The 17102-nt window shown below is 40.0% G+C and overlaps 1 protein-coding gene across 1 annotated transcript in view; it reads left to right on the top strand.

Moving 5' to 3' along the window:
- Positions 1 to 17102, top strand: part of PLXNB2 (plexin B2) — a 259510-nt gene that overhangs the window by 196210 nt on the left and 46198 nt on the right. Inside the window, 7 exon segments of the mRNA XM_050708407.1 lie at positions 20 to 112; positions 114 to 122; positions 4796 to 4888; positions 6071 to 6152; positions 10411 to 10583; positions 12983 to 13131; positions 16387 to 16495. Of these exon segments, the coding sequence (XP_050564364.1) occupies positions 20 to 112; positions 114 to 122; positions 4796 to 4888; positions 6071 to 6152; positions 10411 to 10583; positions 12983 to 13131; positions 16387 to 16495 (708 nt within the window).

The following is a 17102-nucleotide window of genomic DNA, read 5'->3' as shown; positions in this document are numbered from 1 at the left end:
AAAATGTTTGTCTCCCCAGGAAGAAGAATGCCCACAGTTCCTAAACCCTAGCCCACCAATAATACCTATGGAATACCAAACAACAGTGTATTTTGAGGGAAAACATCTAGGATTATTATCAGGTAAGCAGATAAATTCAAAGCTAGCTGTCATTTGAATTCCACTTCTCCAGCCACACGCACTCTTAAGGCATTAGTTTCTGTATTCCTGGGTGATTTTGCTCATAGTTCTTCTTAAAGAAGGAAAGGGGCTACACATTTAAGTTTGATATGAGATTAGTTACTGTGGTAGGGTCTCTAAATCTGAAGTCATCATAAAGATCAGAACTGGGCAAAATACTGTAACTGCTAGGTGATTTTTGTTTTAAAGAATGTAAGGTGGACCTCCTCAAACACCTTAAAAATTATTCTTCAGCTATCAAAAGGAGAGGATATTTAGAAAGTCTGAACGTTAAATATCTCTTTCTATTTAAATACTTTTTGATAATTCATATATTAAGCACATAATTCAATGTCCTTAATTCTCTTTCCACTTTTCAAGCAAAAAAAAAAAATGCACTCAGAAATTACATGCTTTTAGTTTGGGTAAAATCACATTTTGTTCTTTTTTTTTTTTTAAACCATCAAACCAAAAGATCAGGTATTTTCCCAGTTGTAGCAAAGGTTTCTGTTTCTCAGTACCTGCTTCCAGAAGGTCATTTACAATGCTTCTAACAAGTGAGAATTTGACTCCAAGTTTTTAATTGTTTTATCACCTGGACATTGCATAAGTGTTAGTGTAGGTGATAAAAACAAAGCTTAAAAAACACTTCTTTAGGTGATAGCTTGAGTATAGTTCTTGGTTTCTGTTGTTTGTTTCTGTGTTTTCTTCATGTAAGTACAAATTAATGATAAATATGCTGGATTGTATTGATTGCTTAAGCCACCAGCCATCTATCAATTGAACAAAGATTCATGTTTTTTGAAGGTTTTTTTCCCATGTCAAACTGAAGTATTTTAACTCTTATAAAGTCTTTCTATCACCTCTCCTATGACTGCCAAGAGAAAGAAAAGGGTAAACAGGACTGGAGTATAACAACAATATAAGAAGCATGGTCAAAAGAGGCTAAAAAGAAACCCATAAATACTGCAGTCATATCAAAAGCATACTGTGCATGTGGTGCTAAACAAGCATATGTTCAAAAATAAATATTTTTGCTTGAAGACATATAAATATATGTTAAAAAAAAAAAAAGGAAAAAACAGTTGTTGAATTTTGTCAGTTTTCTGTGATGGCCAGGACTAGCAGGACATCTGGCTGGGTGAACGAGTCTGGTCTGACTTACACTGTGTGCAAGATGCAGCACACAACACTTAGCTTCAGGATTTAAATCAAAAATGTAAGCTTATTGTGGAGAATTCACTCCAGTTTCTTTGTCTTAGCATTGTGAAGAGCTGACAAACTGGTTTCTACACTAGAGGGAAAAAGCTTTCCCTGCTCTCTTGATCTAAGTGGAAGAGCACATTCTCTCTTGAGAACAAACTCAGGGCAGATGCATTATCTAGATGTGCCAAATTTGCCTTTTAGAGGACTCTTTTTCTTAAAGAAGGAGAAACAACAGAAGGAACCCACAAAGCTAATCTCATTCATCTAGTTTATCATTCTGTGAATAAGCACTTCAATCTTTCTGAACTACTAGTAGAGAAAAGAGAAAGAAAATGCCTCTGCCCTTTTTTTTCAGAGGTATCAATTACATTTAACAAAGCCAGACACATACTGAGGATTTGAATGCTTTGTCATAGGATAGCAACATTTAACAGTTTTCCTACCGAGCAGACCAGTATGCATTTATTTAACTGGGACCCAGGGAGGCTTACATGGAATTCAGGTGTCTGTAAGAAGTTAGATGGATGGCCCTAGGCTGGAAAGACACTGGAGAGAAACAAGTGTCTAGTGATGTCAGAATTTTTCTTAGGTGATAGCCAAGTGGAAACATCATCTCTGTCATGGGAGCAGCCCTATGTATCCTGGTACAGAGGTACATTTTTACAACAAAATAATAATGCCTTCAGTGCCAGGACTTGAACAGGCACACACAGTGTCTACAGCTGTATGCACAGACCTCTAAGGATATGTGAAAATAGACAAATGAAATAGTTGTAATTATACAGGCACTCGTTCCAATGTTATCAAACTATCTGAAGCAATAACTTCAATTACTGAAAGTTCATTTGAGTAATGGGATAACCTACACTCAGTGTTCAATAAACCTCTCATGGAGGGCAGGGTGGCTCAGAAGAGTATGGACAGATCTTTTACAGGAGTTGGCACACAGCCCACATGCAAAATAGGATGTGGCTTCTCACATGGGTGATTTTGCCACAGGACATCTTGGGCATTATGATGTATGGAGGTAGTAGTTGTGCAGCCATGAGCACATTTAAGGTCTTTGTTGATTAGGACATTGGTATATATCAGGTTTCCTCCTATTGTCCTTGCCGTCATTGTTGCTTAGGAAAAGGTGATCAGCAAAAAACGAATGTTCTGTTGTTACTTTGAATTACTAGCTCTATTATCTTAGCTTAATCTGTGCTTTGTTTAAAAGAGCATGCACAGCCTTCCTAACCATGGGTAAGCACACTGGTCGGTGTCATGCATGTAAGCATCTCTACTTGTAAAGGAAGATTAGCAGTTAAAGTTTTGGCTTATCCCAGTGAGTAGGTTATGTGGATAGCTTCTGAAACTGCTATTGCAGAACTCGAGGTTGAAGAATAAATTCACAATTTTTATATACACCTCTTAACTTGTGAACACTTACAGTACAATGAATAAATCTCGTTGTGAGAGCCTTTGCTGGAGGCAAATAGACTAAAAGAAGAGAAGCTGTTGACTGTTCTTCTGACCCTCCTTCCTCTAAAAGAATTTGACTAGGAAGCAGAAGTAAATCCAGGCTGTCATTGTTCTCTTGGGAATAGCCACATCCAGAACGATCAGCTGAGGGGCACTGAAGGAATGTTTAATATTGATCAATTGTATTGCGTGCAAGAGACATTCTCCAGCTAAGTCCTTGAAAGACTGGCACAGTAGAAAAGACGGATATACCAGCATCAAGATCACCTTATTAGCTCTCAGAAGATTTTAATTATAAGTAACTTCCCATTTGGATTTGTCTTTGCCATGCATGTCAGATGCATAACCTGCTTCTCGATGTTCACTGCATGTCTCTTCTAGCACCCAGGCTGCTGAATAGAGCTGTGGCCTCCTGCTAGAGAGCCTAGCATTGCAGCTCCTATCTGCCATTCACTCCAGGTGGCAGCCATCACGCACATCGAAGGTCCCCTCTTCTTCCAACATGGCCTGCTAAGCATGTGGGAAAGCTTTACACTGCAGCAGCAGAATTTGAACACTTTTTAAAACATATGATATATTGAAATGTAGAATAGGGAAAGTGAAGCAGTGTTCTTCAAAAAAGAGGTTTGTAAGGTGCTTTAAAACTTGGACATATACATTTTCTGTAAAACAGAAAATGCAGAAAAGACTTTCCAGAGCTCAGCAGCTCATTTTCTGTATGCAGCTTCTGAGGAGGAAGAAGTAAATGATCTGTTTCCCTCTGTAACATAAACCTCTGAGAGACTGGAGTCAGGTCCTTTGCTGGGTTAAGTACATGCTTCTCCTCAGCCCCAAACCTTGGTGGGCTCTGGTGTCCAGAGTGAAGGAGCGATAAGAAAGGTTTCCACTTCGCTAATTAGATAAACCAGGTCTGTGAGTTACCAGCAATGCCAGCATTAAAGAAGTAGCTACAAATAAACAGGATGAGATCTACTTCCCTCATAGACAAGGTTATACTTTCTCCCCCTCAGAGCAGGAAAGAGGAAGCAAGTTACCAAAAATTTTTTTGCCATCTGCTCTGAGATTCAAGTGGTTCAGGTTGAAATCAGGGCCTAGAAAGCTTTAAAGGTGAAGGTGGTTGTGTAGCCCTGTGGACTCTGCTTTCTTCAGTCTTTACCAACAGTACTGTCTAAAGATATCCTTGCCACTTGTTTCTTTCTCAGGGTCTTCTAGCAAAACTATTTGGACAGCTGTTCTGTGGGCCAGGATGGGAGACAGACCCAGCACAGAAACAGCATCATGGGTTTCGCTTTCTAGCTAGCTCGGGCCCTTGAGTGAGAACAGCCGTGCTGAGAGTTGTGCCAGTGCTGCTCAAGTTGCTATGTGCTACAGCCTCAGGGCAGGAATGAATGGATTTGGGACACAGGGAGAAGAGAGGGGAAGAAGGTTTGTAGGAGGCAGGAATACCCTTAAGCTGGTGCTGCCATCAAAGACTATCTTGTGAAAACACAGCTGGAGTCTTGGTGAAGCAGGAAAAACAAAACCAGCAAGGTCCGAGAGATGCTCATTCCTTTCTCCCGTGTAATTCTTGCATTCCTGCTCTGCCCAGAATCCCCACAGAGAAAACCTTAAAGGGCAGAACTCACGCAGTTCTGCTAATGACACATCTGATGTGTGAAGCCATCCAGCTTTCAAGTGTCTTGGCTTTTCCTTAGTGCCCCCTGAAACCAAGTGCTAGATGTGTTCTTGCTTTATTCATACTGCTCGGGTGCTTGCACCTTAAGGGAATGTTGGAGGGGAGCAGCAAAGCAGCAGATTGCACTGGCTGGATGTTTCACCAGCTTTGTTTTCAGGTGACGACTTTAACTGGTTAGCCTTCTCCATTTGATCTTATTACTTCCAGTGCTGAACAGCATATTGCCTGGTGATATTTTATTGCACTTGGTAACGCTGTAAAAATTCTAAGCTGAACTCCTCTCTTCCACAGGATAAAAAGTTTGTGGTTGGAAACAGACAATTTGAATTCGAAACTTTTGTTGATGAATCAGCAGATGGAAATTTTTCATTCATGACTAAAGAGGTAAATGCAAAAAAATGGTCCACCTACCAAATATATTCTGTTCTTACAGTCCTGTTCCAGTATACACCTATGTCTGGAAATATGTCATACTGGTTTCACTCAGAGAAGAAAGTCATCTCTGGTGGAGATTCTCCATTGGTGGTAGCAATCAAAGGCAGGAGCTTTGGCTCAGTGTTCCTAATGTTTCTTCTTAAGGCTCTGAATCTTTATCCTACTTTTTATCTATGCAATCAGCGGATTTGTTGAACTGTCCCTGGATGAATATGGGACCATCACTCCTTTATTCTCCACTTCTTACACAATCTGGTGAAATCATTGAGGATGAAAGATGAGCATTTCAGAATTCTCCCTCTCCACATGCCAATTAATCATCTTTCCCATCGCATATTTTTTACATCTGTAAAAATTGGAATGGTAACAGTATGTTGTTGTTTGGCTACTTACTAGTTGTGCATCTTTCACTCTGGTTTCTCTCTTTACAGAGAAAGGAAATAGTATCCAAAAAAAAAAAAGTCTACCGTGTTCAAAGTTAAAGTCACAAATGTTATGCTGACTTTAACCTTTATGTCGTATCAGCTTGCTAAGAGAGTGGTTTTGAGAACTAATTAACATTTATGCAACATTTGAGTCTAGCACAAATAATTTCCTTTATAAAGCCAGTATATTTTACTTTGCTGTTTTTCTTTCCCACCTGTTCTTATTGCTGCTGTCTTTCAACCTGAGCAGAAGCCCATGTCTTGGAGCAAGTAAACCTTTGGCTGTAACAAGGGGGCTGCAGTGCAAAAGATGCAAGAGATTTCCCCTCTGTGTAGTGTGAGCCTGCCATGGCCATGGAAATAATGGGGCCAGATGGTGTGGGAAGGGAGAACTCAGCAGGGTCAGCAGCTATTTACTGCCACTGAACAGTACCCTAGCTGCTTGGATACTTACAACCAAACATAAATTAAATTAATGAAAAATAAGTATTCGGATATTGCTGTCCTGTGGTACTTGAAAATTCTGATTATGAAGGATTAGGTTAATTAAAACATTTTTTTCTATAAATATATTTGGCCAAGGTGAAAAAAGAACATACTGTTTTGGATAGTTTCTGAAATCTTCACAGCTTTGGTTACCAAGTATCACAGAAGGTAAGCGATACACCTTGCAAAATTAGTGTCTCCATTGTGTTGTCTTTTTCAGTTCTCCTATAGCGCAAATGAAACCGTACAACTTAATTTATCCATAAGAACAAGCAAAGTCAAGATTGACAGCAAACTGATGGGTAAGTACAAAATGCGGGAGTAAAGAAAGGTTAATTACAGTAAACAGAAATCTATTTATAATTTTGGAGTCACGGATAAGAATGTTACCTTTCTAGATTTTACTGGTTTTGTTGAAACAATCAAATCTGACAGATCAAAAGTTATTAATACTAAACTCACACCAGTGTTTTATGTATTTCAGACTGTTTTGAAGATGTTGCCAGTATTTTCAAGTTTGATTTTTCTCTGAAAGGCAATATTAATAGCAAAGCTTCGCAGTTCAAGTATACTTCAGCAGTTAGGTTTTTAAATGGCCATTTTCCTTCTACACTCTCCAAAATGAACTTGCTCCCTCTGATAGCAGAAAAGTGATTTTTCTTACTGCCCCTCGTGTGGACTTCACCTCAAGTCTGCACTTTCAGCTGTCTCAGCTCCTAAGTGGCAGCTTTGGCAGTCTTTGTTTCTGCTGGCAGTCAGCGATACACTGTGTGCTTCCATCTCATTACTTTATTCATTTATTTCTATGGCAACAAAAAGTATATTTAGTATATAGCACAAGTAAAGACTTGGACTCCGATATAGATCGCTTATTTATTTATTTTTACTTCTTTCAACCTACAACAATGAAGCAGTTACGTCTGTGGGTCTAGTCCGGTGCTGAGGTGAGAAAGCTCTGTTAAAACCAGCGGAACAGTTCTGGGAAGTGGGACCTGCCTGGCACTTCTTTGGACTGATGTTTAAGGCACAGTCTTGGAAAAACAGCAGAGCAACACAATTACTATTCATGTGATGAGTCAACATCAGGAAAACTAATACTGCCCCAAAATAAATTCCCCTACAGATTAAGTTTTTAGACTGTATTTTTCCATCTGTACAATACTTAAATTGATCCCGTGTCACATTGGCAGCACAGAAGTATGTTTTCAGAAGATTTTCCCTATGGCTTTTTGTGCAGTGATGGAAGCACTTAAAAGAGGACATGGCATGCATGTTATAGGGAGGTCATATTGTGGTCTCACAGTGTCTTCATTTCCATTTTAAAGGCTGTGGTGTTTAAAATCGCAGAATTTTGACCAAATGTTCCCAACATCTTTTTCCCAGTCTGGGGGAAAAAAAATAGAAAAAAAAGTAGTAGCTAAATTAATGAAGAGAGGTTATCATTTGAATCAAAACATAGCAAGAGGGGAATTGAAAAATTATCAACAAATGTCTCATCTCTTTTTATTATAAAAGACTTTTTAATCTAAATTATCTCCTGCTTTAAAATTTCCTTGCCATGTGAAATCCAGAGCATAGTGGTTTTTACGCATCTTGAAAAGAATTGACTTTGGGTACGTGGTTGCTGCTCAGAAGCACCTTTGAACTTGCCAGTCAAAGAACCCTTTCTCTGTATGACACTTAGCAAATACTAAGATACGATAGTGCTTTTACATCTCGAGCCATTGGGGTGCTGAATGGTATGACATCCAATATATCCCTTTTATCCTTTGTCCTTTTTATCAATGATTTCACAGCTGCCGTCTCAAGGTGATGGATAAGAGTCTGAATCTAATGAGTGGCTTGCTGCTGGTACATTTAATGAGCTGATCAGTGAACAAGGGGAGTGTTTAATGCTTTAAGGCTGTAGCTGTCTCTGCAATGGGATGTGAGGGACACCAAGACGTGGCAGTGCTAACATTGTTTATGGAGGGATGGGATGAAAATTCCCTCTCCAGCCAATGAAGTACAACACAGCGATGCTGTAGGTGTGCTCCCGTGCTTTGCTAGATGGTCATGTGGTGGTGTGGGTGGGCAATGCAGGGTTTAGGAAGGCAAAGGGAAGAAGGAAGGATTTGTTTAACAATATTACCTGTCCAGGTTTCTGTGCAGTAGTAGCCTTGTTGAGTGCCGGATTAAGGAAGCAAACTGGTGCATGGGCATGAGGACACTCTTCCTTGCTGCTGCCAGTGCTGTCTCTCATGTCAACACAACAAAACTGATGTATCCAGGCTGTCTCAGACTTTTCACCATCACCACATTCATATCCAACACCCAGAGTGAAGAGTTAACACACAAACTATTGGCTTATGTTTGTTAACTCGGTGACTTCCACGCTGATGTGCTCAGTATATGGAGCAAATAATGCTACTCCTACTTTGTGCTCATCGATTCCTTGTAAATTTAAGAGAGGAACTGAACCAAATGCATGCTTTTTCTCATTGATTTATTGATACTAACGCCAAAGTCTCTCAGCTTTGCGTGCACCTCCAATGATAGCTTGTCTGAATGTGTCCTGGCAAAGCTGCTTGATAGCAACTGGATATGCTGACTAGATGTAAGGAGAGTTAAAAGCGGTCTTCACTGTTGCATTAATTCTTCAGTGTAAGGGAGGGAATAAAATCATGCTATTCTACTAAAGACTGTAACTGTGACACTGAATGCAAGGTTTTTAAATATGCAGCATTTAGAAAAAAACTGCCCTTATGGGGTTGTATGCTCTCATGCAAAAGGCAGAAAGACTGTAGTGAAATTTTGGGCATCTGTAATAATTGTTCAGAGCTAGCAGGGGAATAAGGGCACTGCTGGAAAATAATGGAAAACCAGCATTACCTTTTTACTTTTTCATTTCAGTGGGAATTTGACAGGGCATCCTCTTAGAATTAGATTTTAAAAGCTGCCTCTGCTGCTATTATCTAGGATATCACGTGCATTGAAACGTTAGGGACTGGAGGGTGGTTTTGCTGGTGTCCTTCCTAGCGTCCTGCTCCTCTGAGAATAAAAGCCTTCTTTAAATAGACATTTTTTATGGCCTTTACCACATGCAATCTCAAAGGGATTACCCCAGTGTCTTACCCACCTCTGGTCACCTCCATTTATGTCGGTTTGCTTACTGCATCCGTAAGGATGAACCTCCTTGGGGATAAAACAATGTCACTAAGGGTACCATTTCTTGAAGCTTAATGAGCTAAAACAGTTAATGGCCGCTGGAAAGGGGAGATGTTGATTCTCTGTCGTGTACTCCCCACTCCCATCTGTGAGCACATTTAACACTTGAAAGAGCACAGGAGGAAACCTGGATAGTTTTCTGCTCTTCTGGTAAGTTAAGCTGATTTACAAAAACACTCAACAAGTGCCAGAGCCTCGGTGACAGAGGGTGAGGCTGCATGGCCAGAAAAACGGGGCATCCAAAAGGCACAGAGAAGCAGCATAAAAGGAGGGAGCAAGAAGCTCCCCTCTTTATGATAACCAGCTCACCTACCCAGGGAAGCACAGCACTCACATGCTGAATAATCTGTGCCGCATGCACGCTTCCCCACAGAAACGTGTGACATCTTTTCAGTCTGTTTCTTCTGGGCTAGCTCTCACGTGCATCTCTTAATGTTTTCTTGCAAGGCCAGGCTTTCCTTATGGTGCTGAACCACCAGCTATGTCTGGAGGCTTTGCATCCACTTGGCAAAATTAATTTTGTTCAGTGACTGTGCATCATACTGGAGATTGACAGGGGCCAAAATAACCTTAGTGTCTGGGACAGCTGGTGCTTGGTTCACCAGTAGGAGAGGTGTGACTGTCAGACCTGATCTCTTGGTTTTGAAGAACTGGGATTAAACCCCACTGCAGAAGGAATAAGGCGCATGTCAGGGTGGCAACTCCAGGCAAAGGGGAAATTGAAAGTGAGGAAATGGAGAAGAATGGAGAAACAAAGAGGTATTAACTTGGACAAAGGATAACACTTCATGAAGTGTTGACTTTATATTCAGTTCAGGTTTTACTGATGAGTTTGGAAAGGTCCAAATGTCCTGTAAACAGCCCACAAAGGCAGCTCTCTTCTTTTAAATACGCGGATTGGCAGGGGTCCCACGCCAGCTGATGTCTGTCCCCAGCGCCACCCCCAGGGACTAAGCAGCTTTCCATGTCTGGCTCCTGGTGCACCAGGAGGACCTGCTCGTCAGAGCTGGTCTTCAAACAGTCATGTAGCCAGGTTCATTAAGGATGGTCAAAGAAAGGACTTTGGGCTCAAGAGTTTTGACAAAGTCTGAGTGACAAAACTGTGTCTGGGTTCTTCTGGGCAGCTTGTTTGTACTCTGCACATGGATGGTGTTGAGTTTTCTGCAAAGTCCAGCAAAAAGTAAGGTTTTCTCCCAGCAGCATTCAGGGGTTCAGTACATAGTGTGCATGTTCTTCACAGGACCAAGCTGAGCAATGGGTGTCTTTGTACATAAGATTAGTTTTCCTTCGATAATACACTGAATACTTGAAACAGAGGGAAGTATCTAAGTGCATTCTCCATTCCTATTTCAGTGACCCTGTACAACTGCTCTTACGGGCGAAGTGACTGCAGTCTGTGCCTCGCGGCCCATCAAGACTACAAGTGTGTCTGGTGTAAAGAAGATGGCAAGCCGAGCAAGTGTGTGTATGACAAGTTCTGTCATGTTTCTCCCACCAACACATGTCCTCATCCGGAAATCACTCGCGTAAGATTGCTTTTGTTCTTCTTCTGACCAGTGCATTATTTTTCAGCAGAAAGCATCCAAGCAAGCTCATACTGAAAGGCTTTTTTTTTTTTCTTTCTTTTCCTAGGGTGTTAAGTAAGCCTCTGAAATAGCTGCATGGAAATAATGCCAGTAGTGATGTGTGTGAGAGATTTAGAAAGAGTCACAATAAAAGAGACTGAATGGAGTCTTTGAGACTCACTGGTTTTTAAGCCATGGCCTCGCTGTGCTATAAGCCAGGCTAGCAGCATACCCTTAAACATGGCACTTGAAGCTTGGGAATAAACATGGGCTTTTCTTCTCTCCCAAAGTCTGCTCTACCTGAAATAAATTTATAAAAGAGGATCACCATGCACTCAACTGCAAGCACTTAACAGGCTCACTAACAGGCCTCAAACTCGACTTTATACATAGCATTTAATAAGGGAGCTGGTTCTTTCTGCACCAAAATTTGTTTTCCAGGTGTCAGTGATACTTCCCAGTCCCCACTGGGATGCAAGCCAAGGCTGTAGAAGTTGGATGTGAGAAGTCAGAGGGGCCCAATGCACAGCTTTTACTGGGCAGTGGGTCTGCGGTGGGAGCATCCCCCTGGGGTGAAGGAAGAGCCTTATTCTACCCTGGTGGATCAGCAGCCAAAGCAAGAAGTGATAAACTCTCATCTGCTTTCAGCAGTTGCTTTTTGGCAACAAACCAAATGCTGTTTTTCTGGGCATAACAGCCTAGAAAACAGTGTAGATACATACTTCCACTGATCACATCTAAATTACTGCAACAGTGGCATCAGTACCTTGAAACCCACACACGCCATTTGATAAGGACATATCCCCAGCTATCACAAAATGCAGTAGTGATGTGACAGAGGCCGAGAGTCATAACGGGGGTGTTTCACTCCAATCAGATCGTTAACAGTTTAAGTCTCAAACCTGTGCTTCGTGCTGGCAGAGACACGATGAATCTCTCCTGAGGCTACGCAGCTAGAGGTGCAAGTGTGGGTACAGCCAGAATGGTAGCACGATGGGTGAAATTGGCTGTGATGCTATTTTTGAGGAGAAATGGCAGGTAAATATTTGAAGTCTGCCAAGGAAGGTAGATCTCCTGAAATCTTGACAGGAAGTGTAGAGAAGGATTCTTGTATAATGCCTGTGCCCTGATAAAGCTGATGTGAGTGGGAAGGAAAAGAAAAACAAAGGAATATAAGAGTGATACTGTTTGTACGTGATTACAGGTTAAATACTTACAATGTTGTGATATATTAGTTTTTTCAAGGCTTTTGTTAGGTTCAAATTTGAACAAAATATTTGGAAACAGCTATAGACACTGCTGAGTCATTTTTCAGCTACTTTATTTATGCAATGAGTGCAAAGGGATGGCCATGGGCAAAGGATCCAGTTTTAGTAATTTAGTAATTTAGAAACTGGGAAAATAGAGCAAGCGATTCTGGAGCTGAACTGGTCAGCAGGCAGCAGCAGCAGCAGCCATGTGCCTGTGCCCAGACTTGCTTAGTTAGATCTAAGTTAGAGTTAGATCTAAGAAACTCAGCAGACACTAACATCCAGATTTTCAGAAGATGCATTTGTTTGGCTTCCAATTGCTGTATCTGGGACTGTGCAGTCTCCCTCTTCCTGGTAATAAATTTACAGCCCTCCAAAGCTGAACACCTGAAAAGGTCTCAGTGGAAGTGCTCCATATATTAAACAGCAAATCAGGTTAATGTCCCCCCAAAATATTTAGAATTATTTAGAATGACAGAGTATTTGAATTTAAAATTCATATTTTAAGCTCAGAAGTCCTTTTCAGGTTTTTCAAGGATTTTTTCAGTCCTCATTTTATTCAAAAAGTACCCATGTACTGCAACACCCTACCAGCTGATGCAGTAAGGAAGACCAGGGGACTAAAGAAATTTTTGAAGAAGCTGTTTGGGGCACCGCTTTGTGTTTATAATATGCACTGTTTGGATGTCAACCTAAAGGGAGAAAAACATGTCAAAAGCAACCAACAAACAAATAAAAAAAAGTCTGGAAAACTTCAGTGGGATGGTTATGAGAGAAGCTCGTTCAATTTGCTTGTCAAAATCACAGTGCTTTTATGGAGGAAGCAACTTGAAACAGAATAAACACCAGGCAAGAATTTTATACGTAATAGTCTGCCACAGCAGACATGAAATCTGCAGCTGATGAATACTGGTTATGGGCTCACAAATGAGTAATTAGCGTTAAAAAGTTAAGGTACAGAGCAAGTTTTTATGCGGGTACTACAGTAAACATCTTTTTCATTTTAAGTGCTGGTAAGTCAAAGTAGCTTTAAATAATATGGAAGAGCAACATGGTCACTGCAATATTTAATTTTGATTTTTTTTTTTACTTTCCCTCATGCAAACACAGATTGAGCCAAAAACTGGACCACTAAGTGGTGGAATTCTTTTGACCATAATGGGATCTAATTTGGGAATAAAAGCAGAAGATGTAAAAAATATAACGGTGGCAGACAAGGAATGTATTTTCAAAGAGGAGTTCTACTCTGTTTCCACAAGGTAATCACTGGACATTTTTCACAAGATTTTAGGCAAGATTTTAGATGAGATTTTAGTTCCCAGAAAGGAAACTGTGCATCTTCAGGAGAATAGGACATTACTGTGGGTATAGGAAATTATCAAGAGGAGAAAAAACTAGTGCAGTATATGTGCGATATTTCATACTAACGTGTCCAAGTTTTTATTTAAATTTGTTATAGATTCTTATATAGCAACAAATTTATGATGGCATGCTACCCTCTTGCTCCTGATTGATTGACTTTTTTTATTTGTTTGAAAACCTTTCATAAACTATTACTGCAGATGTCTCAAAACTATTTATGAGTTTTTAAATTAAAGGCATTGTAAGTGTGCATCTAGCCATTAAAATCTTTGCTAAGTCTCAACCACAGTGCAGCCAAGCATACAGGATTTATGGGAAAGCAGGCAAAGCAAGAGGAAGCTTAATTCTTTTTGTTACAGTCCAGCCACAAAGTTTCTTTCCTGGGGGTAGGGAGGGAGCCCTGAGTTTTGGTTTAGCTTTAAATGACTAAGTTTCATGGCAGAGCCAACAAGTCCATGGATGTTGAGTTGCCTAAGCAGGTTGGTAGCTGTTTTGTGGATTACTTGTCACACTCTTAAGCAGCGCCAACAGTAAAAACAAGGAGCCTAAATTCTTCTAGGTGTCTAGGTGTTTACTACAGATTATATCGAGCATCTAATTTCAAGAGGGAAATACCCTTTTGATACTCGCTGATAAAAAGAGTAGCATAAAGGTTCAGTAGTAATATTAATAGTAATGATGTATTTTAAGCAGTGTGATTTTTATTTCATTCACTTTTGATATTTAAAACTGAAATTGAAACCTTGGCTTTCTCTCCCTTTGGTTCTTTTAAAGTTTAACACAGTAACTTTTTGCTATTTCTGTGGCTTGTTTTGAAAGAGATTTTAAAGATGCCTAAGTGATTTTGTTTTAGCTTTTGAAGAAGCTTTGGCTTTAGTCAGTTTGTAGATCATGCATTTAACATCTTCTTGGGCTCCAGGGACCTAAAAGTATATATACAGTTGTGTATCTCCTGCTGCTTCCCAAATCTATCACCATCACTCCCGTTTACACACTCATCACTATCCAGAAAATTCCCAACTCCCTTTTAGCCATCTTTCCCCATTCCCTATTTTCAGTGTTGCAAAAGCTGCATTGAATCCCAGTGTAGCCTTACAAGAATTTCCCCAGCCTCTTGTTTTTTTCTAAAGCTTTTTGGTATTTTTAAATACATGGAAAGGAGCCAGAACTGAGATGACTGGTTCCTTGTATCATAGCAACATTACTGGTTTCCTAAGCTCTGCCAGTGTGGTAATGGGTGAGAACAAATGCAACTTGCATAATGTAATTTACCAACAAATTAGGGGGTTTTGAAGGATGTTCTCCATTAGGGAAGCCCTGAAAAAGAAGTGATTCAGAATATTTGAATGGATATCTGTAATTTTGCATCTTTATCTTCTTCCATTCTTTTGTTTTATTATTACCTTTTTTATTTAATTGAAAAGAAAAGAAAAAAAAAAGAAAAAAAGAAAAGAAAAGAAAAGAAAAGAAAAGAAAAGAGAAAAGCAAAGAAGAAAAGAAAAGAAAAGAAAAAAGAAAAGAAAAGAAAAGAAAAGAAAAGAAAAGAAAAGAAAAGAAAAGAAAAGAAAAGAAAAAAGAAAAGAAAAGAAAAGAAAAGAAAAGAAAAGAAAAGAAAAGAAAAGAAAAGAAAAGAAAAGAAAAGAAAAGAAAAGAAAAAAGAAAAGAAGAAAAGAAAAAGAAGAAGAAGCACCTAGTGTTTCTGTCCTATCCTTCCTGCAGTAAAAAGCCAGTCATTTTTAGGAGGTGTTCTTCCCATGAGTGGGAGGGCAGCAAGCTTTATGGCATTGAAGGCTGCTCGCTGGCTCTGCTGTGATTTCATTGTCGGCCTTAGAGAAGTCGTGTCCCCATCCTTTGTAGTTTTCCACTTGTAATGTGGGGGAAGGGAGGCAGTGCCAGTGCTGGGGAGGGGAGGGAGCTTTTCTCAATTAAAATCCTGCAAACCATGCTGCTGCGCTCCCCCACACACACCCCAGCCCTGGCCCCCGACTGCTTTCCCTAGCTTGACATATGGTAGAAATTCCTCCAAAGGCACCGTTTCCTGTTTCTGCCTGACAAGAAGATACAACTTCCAAGAATACAGTAGAGATGATGAGGAACAGACTCAGGCGGCCGTACACATGCCAGGACATGCAAGAATTTAGAGAATTTTGTCCATTTGCCAGTACCCAGGCAGAAAATTCTGGAGTGAGCTGCGAGGGGACTTGACAATCCTTTTATTATAAGTCCCAATTTAAGTACATTATACTCAGTAATTTGGGGTTGAGTTGTTTTTTTCTTTTTCTTTTTTTTTTGTAAGCAGTTGTGCATTGGTTACTGAAGAGCAGTAATCCAAGGAGAGAAAGAATGAAGAAAATGAACAGTGATTCCTAGGGTGTGTCCTGCATGAAACTGCCTGTGCAGGCTGCAGATGTTATGTGCATCCTTAGCCGACTGTATTAGCAGCTCGCCGTTAAGCATTTGTCCCACTTTTCAAGTGTGTCGAATCTTTGTTGCATTTTCATGCTCATATTCTGCAGGTCACCTGTTGGAAACATAAATTCAGACCTTGCAGCTAACCCTCAGCAGCAGTGGGGGTTAACGCAGGATGTTTTCTCCTCCACTGTTCCTTGACCTCTGATTTTGTGTAGGTTATCTGAGGATTTATTTTCAGAGAACAGTAATTCTGAAGGGATTTTGATCATAGGTGCGAAAATGCAGTAGCTTAAAGCTGGGAGATAGCAGGATGCACAACAAAAGTATTAGCAGCTGAAATACACAAAGGTATAAGATAGCTGATTGATTCTTGCATCAAAGTAGGGGGGGAAGGGATTCTTTGTGGTTTTTTTTGACACCTCCAGGTACAGTGAAAACCTTGTGTAAGTTTGGGTAGTTTCATCTATGATTTCTGGACTGAATTTGAGTCTTCTGCTAAGAAGTCTGCTAGGTAGCTGCTGTGCACATTGCTTAGGTTTCACTTTTACTCCATGTAGTTACAAGAGTAAAATATTCTTGGGTGGATTTGGTGGGAATCTGAGCCAGAACTCAAGTACCTTGTGTAGGATAAAGCAAAGTTTGTGCCTTGGCTGACAGTATGCGTGGTAACTAATGTACCTTGCATTTGTATTGCAGCTGCTAGTGCTAACAGATAAACTTACATTGTTATTTCCTGCTAGGATTGTGTGTCAAGTCGGAAGAATGGATGAAGCTACACAAGGTCAAATTGAAGTTAACATCAACGGAAAATTAGGTATATCACCAAGCGAAGTGCAGTTTACATACCAGGTAAGTGCATTTTTAGCATTGACCCGTTTTGTACTTTGCTCATGACTTAAATTCAAAGTTTACAAGTTACGAACACAAGCACAGTCGCTTGTGTTTGCCTTACAAACTTTGTTTAATCAATAGCACTGTAATTTAAGCATGTTAGAAAACACTTAAGTTGAAAAGATGTGGTAGAAAAGAAATGTTAATCAACTTATTCAGCAGTGACACAATATCTCGTAAGTGTCACTACTGAATAAAAACAAGTCAGCACTGGAAAAAATTAGATTTTCTTTAGACACACAGTTATTGCACTGTTTTAATCACTGTGTTTAGACTAGCCAGTGCTCTTAATTGCAAGAATTAATGCACAGCAGCTGAAGAATGAGTAATGAAGGTGCGTTAATTTTTTTTAATAATTTATTTCATTCAAAAACATGGCATGCAGAGACACAGACAGCATGATGTGAGTTCGTATTACGGATGTGCTTTGTTTTCAGTGTCACTGTGAAGGAGAATTTAATTTGTGTCTTTAATTACTTTACCCTAAACATAGCCATGGGTTGTAGCTGTTCTAGCCTGTGGCTTTAGCTGCAAGTAGCTTTATCTGTATCTATGAGGTCTTCAA

Source organism: Cygnus atratus, chromosome 1, assembly GCF_013377495.2.
Source record: "Cygnus atratus isolate AKBS03 ecotype Queensland, Australia chromosome 1, CAtr_DNAZoo_HiC_assembly, whole genome shotgun sequence".
Classification (NCBI taxonomy): domain Eukaryota; kingdom Metazoa; phylum Chordata; class Aves; order Anseriformes; family Anatidae; genus Cygnus; species Cygnus atratus.
Note: the sequence above shows the minus strand (reverse complement) of the source record. Positions and strands in the feature narration are given on the sequence as shown.